We start from the raw sequence: 18,601 nt of genomic DNA on the forward strand, positions 1-18,601 counted from the left end.
GTTGTCTTGACAACCACTTAAATTACTGCCTTCTCTCCTCCTTTGTGTTTTGCTTTACTTCCTGGTGCTCCAGCACTAAGGAGTACTACCCTTCCCCTGCCCTTTCCCCTCTATCAGGCTCAATTTTCTTCTAAATGGGTGGCCACTTTAATTACCTTCCCCTTTTCCAGCCACTTCTCTGCCCTAGGTGCTGAGAAAGGCAGGCTCAGGATTAACTACCTGGGGACTGAGAATGAGCCCTGCTTGAGGTTCCCATGGGGCCAAGATTGAGGAGGCAATTCGGATCTTGAGGTCTCTTCAGCAAAAATATCATTGTTTCAAATATGCAGGTTTAGTTTTAGGAAAGATCCTGGAATATAGGCTTCATATTGCCTGTAACTGCACAGGTCTTGTTGCTTACTACCAATGGTTTGCTAGTCCTGTAATTGCTTCCCTGACCCTGCTGAAGTTAATGGTAGGAAGACTAGGCATGAAGTATAAACTCACTCGGGATCCTGCTGTCATTTAGTTCCTTGCACCTGATAGAATTCTTAAGGGGATCCAGGGGGATATTTTTCTCCATTACGTGCACAAACAGCCAGGTGCTTTTATTTTTCTCAGTTGATCAGGAAAACTTTATGAAGAAGGCAAAAGAAGAATTGGCCTATATTAGCCAGGCACAGTGGCTCTAGCCTGTCATCTCATCTACTCGGGAGGCAGACATTAAGGATGGTCCCAATTCCAGGCTTAAACAGGATTTTTAGATCCAAGCCCAAAGTCCACGAGTCCCGTGTTGAGTGCTGCCACTTGCTCCCATATACCAAAGACACATGGAGAAAGGGATTTTTCTTTTTATTACATGGCAGCCATGGGAAGACAGCAGTGTAGCACACTTTGAGCAGTCTTCAAGAGTACAGACCATTGCTTCAGGTTAAGTAGGAAAATTGAGCACAGAGGATAACAAAGGTGAACATAGTTAAAACAGCCACAGATCACAATTGTTAGCTCAGGCTTAGTCACAGGAGGAGTTCTAGAGAAGTTGTTAGCATTTTGCCATTTGAACCAGAACAGATTGCCTGGCAAGTAGTCGTCTGAGCTTTTGGCTGTTTTCTTAAAGATGATAAGATGATGTCATTGCTTGTTTCAGGGCCACTTTGTCTTCTGTGGTGCTTGTAGGTGAATCCTGTTCTTCCTAGAGCCCAAGGTGATTGTAAAGAGCCTGCAGCAGGGATTGGCTCAGACTACAGATGCAAAAATGGGGGTGCTGAGTGTCTATAATTTTCAATAAATTAATAGGCCTAGCAAAACTAGCATTCAAGTTGCCAGTCTGGGCCAAAAGTTAGCAAGACAACTATTTCAACCACCAAGCTAGGCATAGCAGCACACGTCTGTAATCCTAACTATGCAGGAGGAATGGGGAGAATCATCATCACCAGATGATGAGGGGTAGTCTGGTACTTTTTAATATTTATTAATTTTAATTTCCACATTTTATTAACTATGTTGCCAGTGGAATATCGTGTTCTGGGCTGGTCTTCTGCAAGAAGGTATCAGACCATGTCTGAAAAAGAAAGAAAGAAAGGACTGAGTCAAATGATGGAGTGTCTCCTGGGGAGGAAAGGAGAGCGGAAGAGAAGGAAGGGAAGAATTAGTCTGTCTTATAAAGAAGGAAGCAAAAAAGTTAGCTCATTCAACTTTTAAGTGGTCAAGCTAGGCTTACAGGCTTGTGGTTTTTCTGGGTTAGTTTTCTCTGAATCAAACTAACATGAATTTATAACAACATGATAAAGGGTGGAAAACACTGATCTGAACGTCTTTAGAGGCACACTGGTAAACTTTCTAGTTAGAGTTCTGAATGACTGTCTAGAGATCTCCCTTACAATCGAGCTTACTTTTCCCAAATATACAATCTACATTTCATTGTCCATTTTTCAGAAAGGCAGCTGACTTTTGATTTTGGTCTTTTTTCACATTCTGCTGTCTTCCTTTCTTTCACGATAGTTTGAAGTACTGGATCAGAATCTGTTTAGTGCTACTCCATCTGTCAAACTCACATCCCAAAATACCAGTGTGAGTTACAGTCGCCATAATCTCTGTTTACTTTGACTTTCAGTCTCTTCTGGCCTCTGGACATATTTGCCAGGAAAACCAACAAAAACACAGGCTGCTGACAGCTATTTCTTGAAGGGTTATAATGTGCCAGAAAGGAAACAAGGCTGACCTATTTGCTTACCTTCCACCTCTTCCCTTCCAGAGAAATACACAACTAGTTGTGAATTACCCATTGCATGGGTACTCATGATGAGTTATGTTCATCAGCCAGAATCTCCCAACATACTCCTTACAATATCTACTACCCTACTGCTGCTATATTGGCCCACAGTTTAATTTTACTATTAGCCTAAACAAAGATCATTAGGAAACTTAATCTAATGTTTATAGGCAGATGTTTATTTTTTATTTATTTTTTTTTGGGGGGGGGTCCAGTCATGGGGCCTGAACTCTGGACCTGGGCGCTGTCCCTCAGCTCTTCAGCTCAAGGCTAGTGCTCTACCACTTGAGCCACAGCACCACTTCCGGCTTTTTTCTTTTTGCTTATGTGGTGCTGAGGAATCAAACCCAGGGCCTCAGGCATGCAAGGCAAGCACTGTACCACTGAGCCACCTTCCCAGCCCTAGGCAGATGTTTATATAGATATATATGAAATGCTAAGCACAAAGATTTCTGTGTTACTCACAGTTTTTTTTAAATCTATTATTGCCTTTCTCCGTAAGCATGAATAATGAAGAGCTTACTTTTTTTTTCCTTTGGCTGCTTTAGTGGGACACATATCCTTGGCAAAGCTTACAGTGTCATGCTTTAAGAGCAGTGTTTGCCCCATATACGTGTTAATTGACTTATATTTATCGATCATCTATTCTGTACCACTATGTTAAGTGATAGGAATACATTTTTTAAAAAAAAAACCTTCCTTAACCTTCTACTATAGGAAGTTTGATATTCAACTGGAGGTGCAAATTTATAAATAAATAGTTCCAGTGTAAAACTGCAGCCTTACAAAGAACTCTATTATCCAGAGAAAAGACAAAGTAATCAATTGTGAGGGGCCCAGGGAAGGCATTCAGAGCGGTTGACATCAGAAGTGGGAATTAAAGAATCAGGGGTGTTGACAGCAGACATGGAAGGGTAGAACATTCAATGCAGAGCAGTAAAATGATGTAGCATATCTGTGGTGCAAGTTGAGGGTGATTCAGAATATGCAATGTGTAAAATGAATGGATGAAGATAATACTGAAAGTACAATGGTAGTTGATTTATGCAGGGCCCTGTTAGTCATTCCAGGATCAAAGCATGTGTCCCCTATTTGATGGGAAGCAATTTATAAAACAAACACAGTGGTGGCATGATCACATTTGCAATTTTAGAAAAATCACTTAATGCTATCAAGGATTAATTGAAGAACACAATTAGAGCAAGGGAAACAAATTAGGGAGTTTTTTTCATTGGTATAAGATGAGAAGAGGCTTAGCTGAGATCACAGCTATAGGGATGGTAGATCATGAATTTGTGAGAACTGCCCATGTAACATTATAACCAGAAGTAGTCACTGGTTGGACAGTCTGTGATATGGGGCTAGGGTCAAAGGAATAGAGAAAATAAGAATTTGTATCGTTTTCCCATGGTTGGAGAAGTATAATTAATAGCATGGTATGGTCCTTTGTGAACAGTATATATAAATTGTGGCTAAACATGTGTTTGCCTATTAAATCAATAGATTATTATTTACATTGTTTTGTATGCATATAAGTGATGACATGGACTATATCTCTAACTTAATCAGTATGAGAATTCTAAATAAAAAGTTAAAGCCTAGATAGTATTTTCACCTTTTCTTCTATGTGGGTCTCTTTTTGGAAGAAAAAGGAATATATGGACTGAGTAGCTGTGTAGCTGATACCAAGGGAAGGTTTTTGTGTGTGGGTACCAGTCCTGGGGCTTGAATTTAGGTGTCAGAACCGTCATTGAGCTGTTGTGCTCTAGGCTAACACCCTTCACTTGACCACAGCTCCATTTCCAACTTTTCGGTAATTAATTAGAAATAAGAGTCTCACAGACTTTCCTGACTAGTATGGCTTTGAACCACAATTCTCAGATCTCAGCCTTCTTAGTAGCTAAGATTACCAGGGTAAGCCACCAGCACCTAGCTCCAAGGGAAGATTTTTAAATGTTCAGTGGCATGGTTTAGGATATATCCCATCGTGAGTTCTGCTATAACCCAAGCAGAAGAACTATGCTCTGCAGGAGACCTATCAACCCAGTGAGGAGGGAGAAGTTGGATTTTTTTTTTAATTAGGTAAAATTAAAACTGTATATTGTGGAAAACAGCCAACTCAGAAAGGAAAACAGAAATGGATGAGAGGCTCTGGAATTCACAGAAGAACATAACAGAGATTTAACACTAGAGGTATTCCTGATAGTTTTGGAACAATATTCAGCAAATATTTAATGGCTTTTATATGATTAGGACATTACAGTATGTGCCCGAGGAGATAGTAGAATGAAATGAGTCAGATCCCTGCTCTCAAAACCTTACAATGTTAATTCTTTTGTAACTTATAAGAAGCTCTACCAATATATATTTAGTAAGTGAATAGGCAAATTAAACGTATCATTCTAATAGAGTAGGGGAAAATCAGCATTAAATAAAACCAGGACAAGTAACCAAGGTCAGATTCTAGATGAATATCTATTACAAAATAAAGAGGAGACATAAACTGAGTAATGCAGATGTAGCAACCATAGAACTAAGAATGGTGATCAGTAAATGCAAAAGAAAAGCTGAAGTTGTGGAACACTATTGGGTAGGAAAGACTTTTAAGCAAACACAAAGCAATCAATAAAAATATAACTGGTGTCAGTTATTCATGATTGTAATCCTACTACCCAGAAGACTGAGATCAGAGGATCAAGAGTCACAAGAGTCAAAGCCACCCTAAGCAGAAAAGCCCACAAGACCCTTATCTCCAGTTAACCAGCAAAATGGTCGACTGCAGGTATGGCTGAAGTGGTAAAGCACCAACTGTGAGCAGGCAAGCCAAACACAACCACAGTGCCATGAATTCAAGCCACAATACTGACATACATATATGTGTGTGTGTGTGCGCGCGCACGCACACATTTATGAGAAAGAAAGGGAGAGAGAGAGAGAGAGAGAGAGAGATAAGGAGTCAGAGATGGGCAAATATCTTGCCTTTTCCAAAACAGATAAAGTTTATGGACCCTGACATTTATTTCTGGAAATTTCTGAAGCATATTGTAAAGTATTTGTTTTGTAAACACTCCGAAAGGAAAATAGTGAGCCCTGGAAAGTGGTATGTGTTTAGTAGGAGTATGTTTTGAATGATTAGCATGGTTTTTGTCCTTTAACAGGATTGTGAGACCATTAAATGAAAGGAACAAGTGGTGTTATATCGATAATTATTTCAACAGGCCTTTATCATACTATGACAGACATGGGAGGCCTGGACTAGTTAATTCTTACTTTAAAGTGGTTGAGTATTTTTAGCACAAGAGAATAATGCCATCCTGAGAAGACATTTCTAGTGATGGAGCATTGCTCTTGCTCAGACCTTATTTGGTTATTTTCAGCAGTAAATTTGAAGTATCTCCAATCTTATAGGAATAATTAATTTTCTAGATGACAGAAATCAAGATTCAAAGAGGTCCTGAAATGTTAGGATTTATAATCTAAAACTACAAGATGGCACCCACATATCCCAAGCAACTTTAGGGAAGGAATAAGGAATAAGGAACAGCCACAAAGTCCTCTTTGAAGTCACTGGTAGTGGAAGGCACTGAAATTTTAGCACACGGGGGCAGGGGGGCCAGGGGGGTGGGGAAAGGACATATAAAAGAAACAAAAAAAACACATAGTACATTTTAAATATGTTAGAAACAATGGCAAGAAAGAAAAAAAACAGTTTTGTTCCTATCTTGGGGTTCATTTCACTTAACATCATCTTATATGGTCATATGTACATAGATTTTGATCCTTTCTGCTTGTCCTAAACTTATACTAGTTATTGCAAGTAAGGGAAACCATGAGACCTATGTTTCTTTGGTCCTGGCTTACTTCACTTAATATAATTTTTTCCATGCCTTTATATTTCCTAACAAATGGAGCAATGTCATTCTTTCTGATGGAGGCATAAAATTCCATTGTGTGTGTATGTATGTACATACACACACACACATCACATTTTCTTGATCTGTTCATTTTCTGAAGGGCATCTGGGTTGGTTTCATATCTTGGCTATGGTAAATAATGCTGCGATAAACATAGTCGTACTGGTATCTTTATTGTGGCTTTGTTTGTGCTCGTTTGGGTAAATGCCCAAAAGTGGGATTGCTGGGTCATAGGGAGCTCTATGTGAAGTCTTTTGAGGAGAAAAAGATAATTTCTGACATTCAATAGATGATTTCTTGAAAGTACGTAACATTCCATCAACTGTTATGTGTACTAAGCTTTTATCTGTAACGTACACATTACTAGTAAAAAAACAAGGACTGTTTATGCCTAGATATAAAAGCAGGAAACTCAGAGTCTTAAACTGTGGTATTAAGAAGGGTTAAGTCCTCTCTTGATGGTCATGTTTCAATGATATGGATCTATGACTTAGAACATAAAAGTTTTTTTAAAAATCAAAGAAGAAATTGTACATATTCTGAGCCATTTAAGACTTCACAGTTGGGGCTGGGAAGGTGGCTCAGTGGTAGAGTGCTTGTCTCATATGCAAGAGGCCCTGGGTTCGATTCCTCAGCACCACATAAGCAGAAAAACACTATAAGTGGCATTGTGGCTCAAGTGTTAGGGCACTAGCCTTGAGCTGAAGAGCTGAGGACAGCATCCAGGCCCAGAGTTCAGCCCCCACAACTGACAAAAAAAAAAAAAAAGACTTTACAGTTCATTGGGAGAAAGAAGCTTCTTGTCATTGGAGTTCATTTCCTCCTCATTCTTCTCCTGCACTGAGCAGGAAAGGATGGTGACCTAGATACACATTCAGAGGGCAGCAATGTTGAACTTTCTCACAGCTGGGTAACTTGGGTCTGCCTAGTTATAGGACAGAGAAGCCTTGAGTTGAGAGTGACAGGGAGACTGTCCATAAACACAAGAAAGCTGTGGCAGGAAGACAAGGGCCTGGGAAAGGAATCAGATGGGAAAAGAAGTGTTAACTTTTATCAGGTGTGAAATTGGCAAAAACAACTTGTTTAATGTCAAATGCCCTGAATCCACATTACCCACTTCCTACCCTTAAGATCTGCTTTTTCTTCTACCCTGTAGAGTGGTATTCTCGAGAGGATGATTCAATACACAGAACAATGTACTAGGACAGGGGTTCAGAGAACAGTGTTCATATTGTATGTGGCTATGTTGTTTTGCAAGGTATAGTAGACAGACATTGTTTCCAGAAAGCCAAATTCATAGCTTGTGCTTTTCCACTTTCTCAAAATTCTATATCAGTGTTTTTAAACTTTTTTTTGAAAACTTCTATTCACAATAAGGAAAACCTGGAAGACTGTCACGAATACTTGAACAGGTACAAATATGCATTCAGATATACACAAACATCTGGTCTATGCAGTCATATGGATGTATATATATATACATAGCAAAAATATTCTAAAACCTCTAGGGTACTTTCATATTTTCTGTTTGAATGAATTTCTATTTTGACTTCTTAAAATGTTGCTAGTCACCCAAACACGACTTCTAATGATACTCAGTTCACAATTTAGAAAATATTCTGGGACAGCTACCAGGCTAAATCACTACAAAGTAACCTGATACATTAGATCCAAAAGACCCCAGGTGTAAGGAAGTGTGAAATGGCTGGACCCACATTAGGGGACATTTGACAATGTCTAGAATTTTTTTTCATTTTGATAAATATTTTATATGAACAGAGGCACATAGGCATTGTACCTTTATACTCCTCTTCTAAGAGTATCCTCCTTTCGTCTCACTGTGTGTGAATACATAGAGTTCTGTATAATTTATCCTGTCCTTGTGTATTTTAGACTAGCTTCCACATAGGAGAATAAATATGTGCCATTTGTCTCTCTGAGCTTGGCTTACCTCACTTAAGATGATTTGTTCTAGGTACATCCATTTCCCTGAAAATGACATACTATTATTCTTTCTAATGGCTGTGTAAAATTCCATTGTGTGTAAGTACCATATTTTTTTGATCCATTCATCTATTAAGCATCTGGGCTGTTTCCATATGGAACTATTTTGTGATTGTCACAACCAACATCTAGTTGAGGATAAAGAGTCAAGTATGCTTCTAAACATCCCATAGGAAAGAAGCCCCACAGAACGAACCAGCAGTCCAAACTGTCAGTGGTGTTAAAGTGAAAACCATGTTCTAAGGATAGAATGAGGCAGCACTTCATGGCACCTGTATGTCCATTTACAATGATAAATGTTGTCTATAAGCACAAGAACAGGCTGTTAAAGATCAGCTTTAAGCAAATTTTTCTCTCCTTTTCTTTGAACTGTACAAAGGCACAAGTGTGCCTTAGGATAAAGCTGAGGCATATTCATACTTGGGGTTACCAGCTTACAAGGAATGAAACCTAGTTTTTGTTTATTTGTTACTTAGACCACAGCAGGTATCTTTGTTAGAATAGTAGTACTGCTCTTAGGAATATTTTTCTAATTTTTGACTTGACTATTTTCTCTCTGTCTCTAAGTCACAATGACTTAGGACCCTTTCTCACTTAGCCATGACGGATCTCTTACAAAAGAAGTTGAGGGAATTTAGTTATCTGGATTAAGCCTGATCTCCCCCAGTCTTCTCCTTTTATTCATGAAATTTGATTCGTCTGTTTTTGTTTTGTTTTGTTTTGTTTAATGGGAAGTGACCTTCTGCTAATCTTGAAGCACCATCTTAAGTCCTGGTATTAAACCATCTCCTTTTTGTCTACTACTTCATTCCTCCATCTAGCTATTTCAGACCAGGTTCTGAACATGGAATAGAATGTACCCCCCATATATTGGCAAGCCTTTCATCTCCAGATCCTCCTTCCTTCCATGTCTGGCATAAGAACAACTCTTAAACACCTCAGTGTCAATCTGTTGCTGTTCTTTCATGCAGTAGGCTATTTCTTTCCTTCCCGCCGTGCCCCCCCCCCCCAACTATAGAAGTAAGGCTTCTATGTACTGTGAACCATCCCAGAAATGGCTTAACAGAACAGACCTGGTTTGGGTTTTCCTTTTCTTTAGGGATTCAAGTATAACAATAGGAAGAGATCTGTCTAAATCAAACATTAGAACCGGAACAGTGTTGAAAAATAAAACCAAAACTATTTGAGGCTATTTCTACCATATTATTTTAGCATGTTTACCTCATGCCTCTCATATTACATAAACAATAACATTTTTATTTGGTAAATGAAGTTTATAATGGAAAGATGATGATGATGATGATGTGTGTCCATCCACCTTGAAACTTTAGATTCCCATTAGTTTAAGTGCTTAAGTGAGCAGGGAATGATACCGCATGGCAGCAGGGCCAGCACTTAGGAGGCAGAGGAAGAAGGATCCCAAGTAAACACCAGCTTGGACTATATGGCAAGACTGTCTCAAAAATAAGCAAACAGACAGAATAAGGAATATAGATTCTAGAAACAGATGGTGAAGACATTCCTGTGACACATCAGTTCCACTCCTTTGCTTTAAGGGAGCTATAGGGACATAGATCTGTTTGTCTTGTTTTCTTTTGTTTATTTGTTTGTTTTTTCTGTGCTGGTACTGGGGCTTGAAATCAGGGACCTGGATGCCGTCCCTTAGCTTATCACTCAAGGCTGATACTCTATAACTTGGTCCATAGCTCCACTTCCAGATTTTTAGTGGTTCATTGGAGATGAAGTCTCACAGACTTCCTGCCCTACTGACTTCATACCCAGCTCCTCAGATCTTAGCTTCTCCTGAGTAGCTAGAATTACAAGCATGAGCCTAGTACAGTTTAATAAAGAGATGGAGGTATGGATGAAGCTCTGTTTCCGAAAAGAATGACAGAATAAAAGGAAAGGAAGATAAAATGGATAAAAAAGAAAATGTTACTGGCTGAAGAAATCTCCATTTTCTTTGTTATCAGTAATCTACTGGCAACTGGAGCTAATGGCTCATCCTTGAAGAGATCAGAGTTGCACAGTCCCAGGTTTGCCTAGGCATACATACCAGAACATGCTTGAAAAATAACTAAAGCAAAAAGATCTGGGAGTATGGCTCAAGCGGAAGAGTGCCTGTCTGTCAACGTCAGGGCCTTCAATTCAAACCTCAGTATTACCAAAAAGGAAAAAAAAAAAAAGGTCCACTGGCATTGGCTTATATCTAGATATCAGCAAATTATACCAGATCTGTAAATCTGGTCATTTGAAACTTTTAAAAGACATTGTAGATAATAATAAAGCATATCTTAGAAATTGGATTGTAACTCATAAATGTGAGCTATTAATATATATGTATATATATATATATATATATATATATATATGTATATATATATGGAACAGGACAGCTTGAGAAGGGGTAGTTATAAAGGTGATTTTCTTGATTTGGGCTTTGTAGTCATGGTTCAAGACAAGATACCATCCCCAGAAGCTGTGTTGACCAGAAAGATTGGTTGCACACAGTATACTGCAGAGCCTGCCTTGTAGAACTAGAAAGTGACCACACTGAGGCCAAGGGTCTGAGGGAAAGCATTTGTTTTCTAGAGGAGGACAAGCAGGAAGAACCCAAAGAAGAGTTTTGCTACTGTATTAAATGCGATGCACTGTAATACAAGTGTGTGATCTGTAGGGTCTGGGAAAAGATAAGGAAAGTTGACTCTCTTCAAGCTCTCATACAGAAAGAAAAGCCACTCTCTAATCTCTGCTCCTCTCTGTAGCCCTGAAGTTCTATTTGGTTCCTGCCTGTTTTTACAAGTCTATTTCCAACAGTCCTGGGACCATCCTCCAGGGTCTTCTGGTGATCAATTGTACCTTGGGTTACAGTGCTTAAGAGTGACTTCTTTCATTAGCAGTTGATATTACTTGGAGGTGTTAATCCTAATAAACAGTTCTGCTGGTCTCTTCCCACAAATTTGACTTACTGACTCATCTTCATTATCAGATGCTTCACTTTACCTTTTCAGACTTGGACTTTTCTTCTCAACATCCCCACTTAGAGCTGGAGAAGTTATAGCCTTAGAGCTTTGTATAAATTCTTATTTTGCAAAATACTAAAATTCCTTTTTCTTCTAACATCTGTCACCAAGAAGAGACCCAAGAGGATATCCTTGTCATAAGGCAATATGAGGTCCTGTCCCACTAATAAACTAATGTTAATTCGAAAGACTCTGACTCCTTTCCTGTATGCTATGCCCAAAGATAACCGAGGTTTTCTGATTGTATAATATGCTTAGTCTTTGATGCTCAGCTTTTGAAGCACTTGAATCATGGGCATTTTTGACCCCAGACAGAAATAAGGGTAGACTGGCATCTATGAATATGTGGATGATAAAATGAGCTACAGCTGATTCAGGCTGCTGTGTTTCTAGAACAAAGTCTAGGAATTAAGGAATCTCTAGATTCCTTGAAGATTTGGGGTAGCAAGGCTCTGCCCCTCTCTACAGTCTCTTAAATGAGAACCTAAAACACATCATTCACCTCAGTAGAAGGTGCAGTGGTTGTGTGTAGTTCGAGATGGAGAAGGGAGCCTTTGAGTCACTTGATCCCCTGCAAAGAACCCGATCAGGTGGTCATAGCCACCTCCCTCTGGTGACCCTCTTCTATAAACAGGAACAAGAATTCTTGCTACTGGATCCCTCTTGTCAGGTGGCTTAGGCTCGCTGAATGAAAGGCCTCGTGAAAAAGAGATGCAATCCTAATAATAACAGACACAATCGTGATAGCTATTTTGGGCAAGAGCAGCTTTGTGCCGCTCTTGATCTCCATCGATGTCTGCCATTCTTGTCCTGCTATTACCTTTCAGGTTTCCTATATTTAGAATCATTTGTGAGCCCTGGACTTGGGGGATTGCAGCCCCCAGGACTGGAATGCCCAGCTTGAGCGGAATGCAGACTGTCTGGCAGAGTGGAGGTTAAATAAAGTTTGCCTTGGCGGCCTCCTCTGCTCTTGAATGGGCAACAAGTAATTTGGGCATAGGAGCAATAGCATGAGCTGCTGTGCATCACAGTTTTCTGGCATGAGTAGAAGTAGTTGGCAGTCCAGGATCAGCATAGCCATGCTATTCTCCAGAGATTGGTCTTGAACTTCAACTCATGATCATACCACTCTGGAAGGATATAGGGACAAATAAAGAATTACAGTGAAACATGTTCCAGATTTTCCCAGATTTAGTATGTCTGCCCCTCAAGAAAATATTCATTACAATGATGACAGTTGTCAATCAACAAACATTTTTTGAACATTAAGGCACTTTGGGAAATTGTTAATAAGTACAGGACCTAGAAATCTTGTAACATGTATAATTTAGTTGAAGAAGTAAACCTAACTCATATTCCAAAGTAATATAGCAGCTCTAGACCTATACTATAGCATTAAGTGCCAAATGAGTATTAAAGAGGAGAGCTGTCTGGCTTGAAATTTCATTGAGGAAGTTGAGATTAAGTAGGGCCTGCCAACAAAGCCAGCATCAACTTCTGGAGAGAAGAGGGTCTTATAAGTGACAGGACTGTGAGAAAGGGCAGATGTAATCATTTCTCAAGACAAAAAAAGTGTGTTAAGGTCAGGTAACAAAAGAGGGCAAAGGATTGTATAAAAATCACCAATCTCCTAACTGACAGCTCTGTGTTCAGGTTACTCAGACGCTTATAATCCTTCTCCCTGGACAAGAGCTGGAAAAGCTAGGTGCATTGCATTCTTACTTTGAGACTGAGACCCTTTTAACGTTCTCTTCTGTAAAACCCTGGTACAGTGTGAAGCTCACAGTGAACACTCTGTAAATTCTCTATTTTTACTCTTGCATGTCTTCAAATTGTGTGATCCCAGTTCAGGTGACTTGGTTTCCACTCTGAGAATTGGTGCTGATTTTGCTTTGACCTGTTTAGATTGCTCACATGATTTATGCTGTGTTAGTTAGCCCATTAGGGTTGCTATAAGAAAATACCATAAACTAGATGGCTTATAAAGAGAAACCTGTTCCTCACAATTCTTATGGATAGGAAGTTCAAGACCCATGCACCAGCAGGTCAGTATTTTCTGAGGACTCAATTTCTCATTCATAGACTTCCAATCTTCTCCCTATATTCTCATGTGGTTAAAGAGTCTCTTTTATAAGAGCACTGGCCTCATTGACCATGGCTTTACCTATGACATAATCCCCTCATGCCACCACTTTACAGTTAGGATGTTCACATGAGACCTGGAGGGTGACAGAGGCATTGTTTTATATTCCATTTCCTTGTGAGATTTTTTGCACTTCTTTCTCTCTTCTACCACAGGTGGCTAGAGGTACAGGTGGCTAATCTAACATGTCCACAGCGCTGGGTGCAGTACCTTCAACTTCTTCAGGAGTCCATCTGGCCTGGTGGTGTTTTGCCTAAGTTTCCACGGCCTATAAGGACTCAGGAGCAGAAAGTGGCTACCAGGAAACAGGCTTTACAGAGCCTGATGAGTATACTGCCAGGTAATCAGATGAAAGGGTGAATTTTAATACAATAGGTCTTATAACTTTACTACCTTTACCCTGTACTTGAATGTGGCTCGACTCAAAGTCTTAAGATACTAGAAAAATAGTCAGAGCTGAAATTTCTTTTATCCCTCATTCAGGAGATTGCAAGGAAATGGAATTGATCACCTTGGCTACATACTAAGCACCAGAAGAGAATACTATAGATACTTAAATTAAAAACTCCTGCCTAATTGTAGGTACTCATGCCTGTGAAATCCTAGCTACTCAGGAGGAGATCTGGAGGATCATGGCTCAAAGGAAGCCCAGGCAGAAAAGTTTGCATGCTTCATTTTCAAAACAATTATCAAAAAGCAGGGCTGGAGGCAAGACTCAAGTGGGTAGAGTGCCAATTATGAGCTAGCAAGCTGAACAAGAACAAAGCACTGAGTTCAAGCCCCAATACTAGAGGGAAAAAAAACAAACAAGCAAAAAACTCTTTGGGTCTAAGGAAGCTGTATCTACAGAAGTAGTCTCAGAAGCATTCCTGTTCAGTGAACATGTCAGCTTCTCTACCAATTTATGGGGTTATGGGGACTGGGAAAGACTGTAAGTCCTCCAGAACTTACAACTTAGCAATAGTAAAAAGACCTGCGAAAGCATTTTCTTCCTATGTGCTGTTTTTAAAGGGAAGAGAAAGAGCAGTTTGTTGCCTACAGCTTTAGTAACCAGGAAACAACTCTCTCTTGAGCCACAGAAGTAACCTGCACTTTTGTGGCAGGTTACAAGAGTATTTCTTTTTTTGTTGTTTTGGGTTTTTTTTTTTGGGGGGGGGGGTCCAGTCGTGGGGCCTGAACTCTGGGCCTGGGTGCTGTCCCTCAGCTCTTCACTCAAGGCCAGCGCTCTACCACTTGAGCCACAGCACCACTTCCGGCTTTTTTCTTTTTGCTTATGTGGTGCTGAGGAATCAAACCCAGGGCCTGATGCATGCAAGGCAAGCACTCTATACCACTGAGCCACCTTCCCAGCCCAAAGAGTATTTCTTAAAGCACATTTCTACTTAGATACCTAACGTAAGGAACATTTTTATTGTCTTTTCTCTAGTTTATGAAGTCATCATTTGGCTGTGTGTTTTGGAGTTAGGCCAGAAAGCACCTATCTATGTAAAATGGCAGAAATTTTGGGGAGACATTCTTCTGAGATTGAAGTTTCAATAGAGATGCAAAAGTTCTGTCTTTTTTTTTTTCCTCATCAGATTTTTTGGTAGAAATCCTGGGGGTGAACAAGTGCCGGCTAAGCTGGAATCTCATTTTAGAGTCACTGCAGCAACCTCTCATCAACAGGTAAACTGAAGCATGCATGCCCACCACCATCAACATCCAGAAGAATGTGATTATACACGTGCCTTGCTCTGTCTGGTCTCCTGATTGCATTGTCTGATGTCCACTAAGTAAAATCCGTGTGTTCAGGCTTCTGAGCAGGTTGTGCCATGGTAGTAAGTTCCTGTTAGACCAGCTATTTGTATTCAGAACTCACTGTAGAACCCGTATGAATGGCCAACAATGCCCTGCTAACTTCAGGCTTGCAACTTCAGTGTGCATAATAGATCTTTCCAACATCTGCCAGCCCCTATTAATGTGCAAGACCACACACTGACCTGTACATCACAGGACATACCTTGACTTTCAACATTGGTTCCCAGCCTCACAGAAAACTTGTGATGAGTGTTGATATTATGAGTTGTCATTACTTAAAAAGAAATACTAAAGCTAATAAGATTGAAATCAGATAATTCTGAGTGGCAATTCCTTGAATAATTTACAAGAAGCAGACTCCATCCTTAAAGCTGGAATGCTTTGGGAAAGTCTAGAATGTTCTTATACTCTTTTCTCAAACCCTACATCAAAGTCAATTCCTTGGTGCAGGTTTTGCCCCCTGAATGTAAAGTAGCCTGTAAATCTATAGTGATTATTATTAGAAGTGACCGTAGTCAATAACATGCCATCCCAGTGATTTCCCCTCCCAGCTCTTCAGAGAAGTACTGATGTGCTAATGTCACTGTCCACAGAGAAATGGTACTTTATAAAAGTCCCCTTTATAAAAGTTCCCTTCTTGCCTTTGATGGGGTTGTAGCCTTTAGCAGCTCAACAACCACTTCATCAGACTGTTGCTGAAAAGGTAATGAGTAAGTGGGTAAAGAAAATAAGTATTATAAACAGAATCTTGTGTTTCTTGACTGAACTCTTAAGTTGTTCTATCCATTTCTTTCAGACATTTGATCTACTGCCTTGGGGACATCATTCTGGAATTCTTGGATCTCAGTGTCTCTGTTGAAGAATCTGCCACAGCCCCCTCAGCCTCAGACACCCCAGGCAGCCCCAAAAGGATGAGTGTTTCCCCGTAACTGGGGGTCATTCACGCATTCTTCAAAGACTAGGAAAGGAGAGTAGTTCATTTATCCAGACACCAGTCAGGACATTTAATCCACTGAGCAAGGCAGCTCAATCCTTGCCCCACTTCAAACCCAGTTCTACCCTTTGTAGCAGGTGGCAGGGGTTATCTATCAATCGCATGTGTATCCATTTCCATAGCTTTGTTGTGGTTTTTGGATTATTGCTAGTGGCTAGGTCCTCTATGTTTTGGAAAGCAACACTGTGAATTAGAAGAATGAGCACCTTTTGCCTCTGTCCTTTCCCTCTAAGACTGCACAGCCAAGCCCTGTACCTACATGTGCCTAAGCTACCAACACACAAACTCTGGATAGAACTATAGCTCAGTTTCCTTGGAGGAAAAAATAATCTTCTTAGATTCTCTTTTCCTGGAAACTGAAATTCATTTGAGGTCACTCTTTACAGTCAGACCTCTGGGTCCTACCTAGTTAGTAATTCCAGAAGAGGAGAGGGAAATGTTTCTCAAGGGACTTTTTGCTCATGGGCTGTTTTCCAACACAGCAGCCTTATTGAGGCTGTCATGAAGGCTGATTCCCTGGACGGCTACACTTTTCCTGTTCAGAAAGCTTCAAAGAAAACTGCCAAGCCTCTGGTAAATCCACCCACCCTTCACACCCTATCCTGAAAGGAATTGCAACACAGATTGCATTTGTAAGCTTTCCTCCTAACACCCACCCAAAAGCCATTAAGTTTTAAGATTTATAACTTTCCCTCTATCTTCAACAAAATCACATGGCAACTTAGATACTGGGCTTCACTGTTTCCAGAGAAAAGGAAAAGTACTTGTTCCATGGCTAAGAATGCTCAAAGGATAGAAACCCAGATGAGAGGACTTCTGTCCACATGTCTTTGGCAGGAAACTTTTATTCTGAACACAAAATGATAACAGACTTAAAGGGCTTTGCTTGACTTCCTGTAGGCTTTAAGGATCAAGTTAGTCCTTAAGACTTGAGAAAGTAAAAGTGTTCCGTCAGAGGTAATGTCCACTAAAATTGCTGGCAGAAAAGAAGGCAGGCAGCAAGTCAAAAGGGAAGCACTGCTACCTGTGAAATGCTGGTGTGTAGCTAGTAAAAGCCTTGTCCGGGCACTACCAGGAAACCATGACTGACCTCTAACCCTCTAGTATCACCTCTTCCCCTGGTGCATGAGACTCTCCCACTTGAAGACCTTCTGCCTGGAATTAAGACTGCTGAGCATGGGCTTGGATATCAAGACCAGCGTCAAAGTTCTCAAAGACTATGAAGTAGGTGATGAGCGCACAATTAAAATTGTCATAGAAGAAAAAGTTGTGAAATCATGTTACTTCTCTTCCCACCACCCACCCCACTACCTTCCTGCACCCTACCCTAGCCTGGTCTGTAAGCTCTTAACCATAAATTATGTTCTGATGTAACTAGGAGGCTTAGGTGTGCTATTCTTGCTGAAAGGCAAGAAGGTGAATGAGATAGTGTCTCATGACCCTCTCTGTCCTTCAGAGTTAGTTATGACAGTGACTTGAAGGCTCTGAGTGCTCTTAAGTACCTTCTTCACTAGATTTTCATAGACCAAAGTAGCTTAGCCTTCTACATGGCCTGAGTACCTACAGGGCTACAAATCCAGCCAGAAGATCCTTTGGCTCCTTCAGGCAGACTGTGGTATTCTGGGTAGGTGGAACTGCACAGTCCTAGTTTCTTCTGCCCGCTCTCCCTACCCTTACCCCTCACATGTACTTAGCTCTCTGTACTGCTTTCATTCTGCTGTTTCTGACTCAGATGTGACACAGATTCTCTCCGTTGATAACCTGACACACCATGAAATCTCTGTCAAGAAATTCTAAGGAATCTCTAGACACTTCCAATCCAAACAACTTCTTCAAATTTCACATTATGTAAGAGACCCCACCTCTACTCCACCTGGCCCAGATAGATAAGCTGTCCTCACATCCTACTTCTACCCAGGAGGGAAATAATAGATATCACCAAGGAAATAATCAAAACCTAGCTCTCTGCTCAAAAAACTTGCCAAGTTTGGGTGGCAGGTTCAGGCAAAAGGCTAGATCAGCATCTGGGAGGGAGCCACCGGTGTTAAGAAAGATTTCAGCTTGGAGTGTAACTGAAGGCAGCTGAGGCCTGGGTCTTCACCATTCCAGTCATTTCTTTTACTCTGGCATATATTCATGACTTAAGTTTTATTTATTTACATCAGAATTGTAATGGTTCTCTCTTCATAAAACCACTTCTATAAAAGAGGAGGAGAATGCTGTATACTTTCTGTTAGATTTTCAGCGTTATCTTTGCCTTTGTTTTTTCAGTTCAAGAGAGCTGTACTTAATCATCCATCACAAAACAACCTACCACATTTTTTTTCATGATTGTGGATTAGGCTTGACAAAACCTAAAAGTTATATTCTTAGATCTGAGCAAAGGGTCATATATAATTTTTAACTTAACACAAGCTAAGTAAATTTCAAAGTTTCTAATTTACAAGGTGACTTTTTTTTGGGGGGGGTGAGGGG

The 18,601-nt window shown here is 40.2% G+C and overlaps 1 protein-coding gene across 1 annotated transcript in view; it reads left to right on the plus strand.

Annotated features, from left to right (window-relative positions):
• Positions 1 to 17,392, plus strand: part of Snx19 (sorting nexin 19) — a 44,495-nt gene extending 27,103 nt beyond the window's left edge. Inside the window, exons 9-11 of the mRNA XM_070038352.1 lie at positions 13,491 to 13,675; positions 14,913 to 15,000; positions 15,929 to 17,392. Coding sequence (XP_069894453.1) covers positions 13,491 to 13,675; positions 14,913 to 15,000; positions 15,929 to 16,061 — 406 coding nt within the window. The 3' untranslated portion in view covers positions 16,062 to 17,392. The remainder of the gene's footprint in view (positions 1 to 13,490; positions 13,676 to 14,912; positions 15,001 to 15,928) is intronic.
• Positions 17,393 to 18,601: the final 1,209 nt, after the last annotated feature.

The sequence above is a fragment of the Dipodomys merriami genome, unplaced genomic scaffold (genome assembly GCF_024711535.1).
Source record: "Dipodomys merriami isolate MVZ:Mamm:240054 unplaced genomic scaffold, mDipMer1.0.p SCAF_29, whole genome shotgun sequence".
Lineage (NCBI taxonomy): Eukaryota > Metazoa > Chordata > Mammalia > Rodentia > Heteromyidae > Dipodomys > Dipodomys merriami.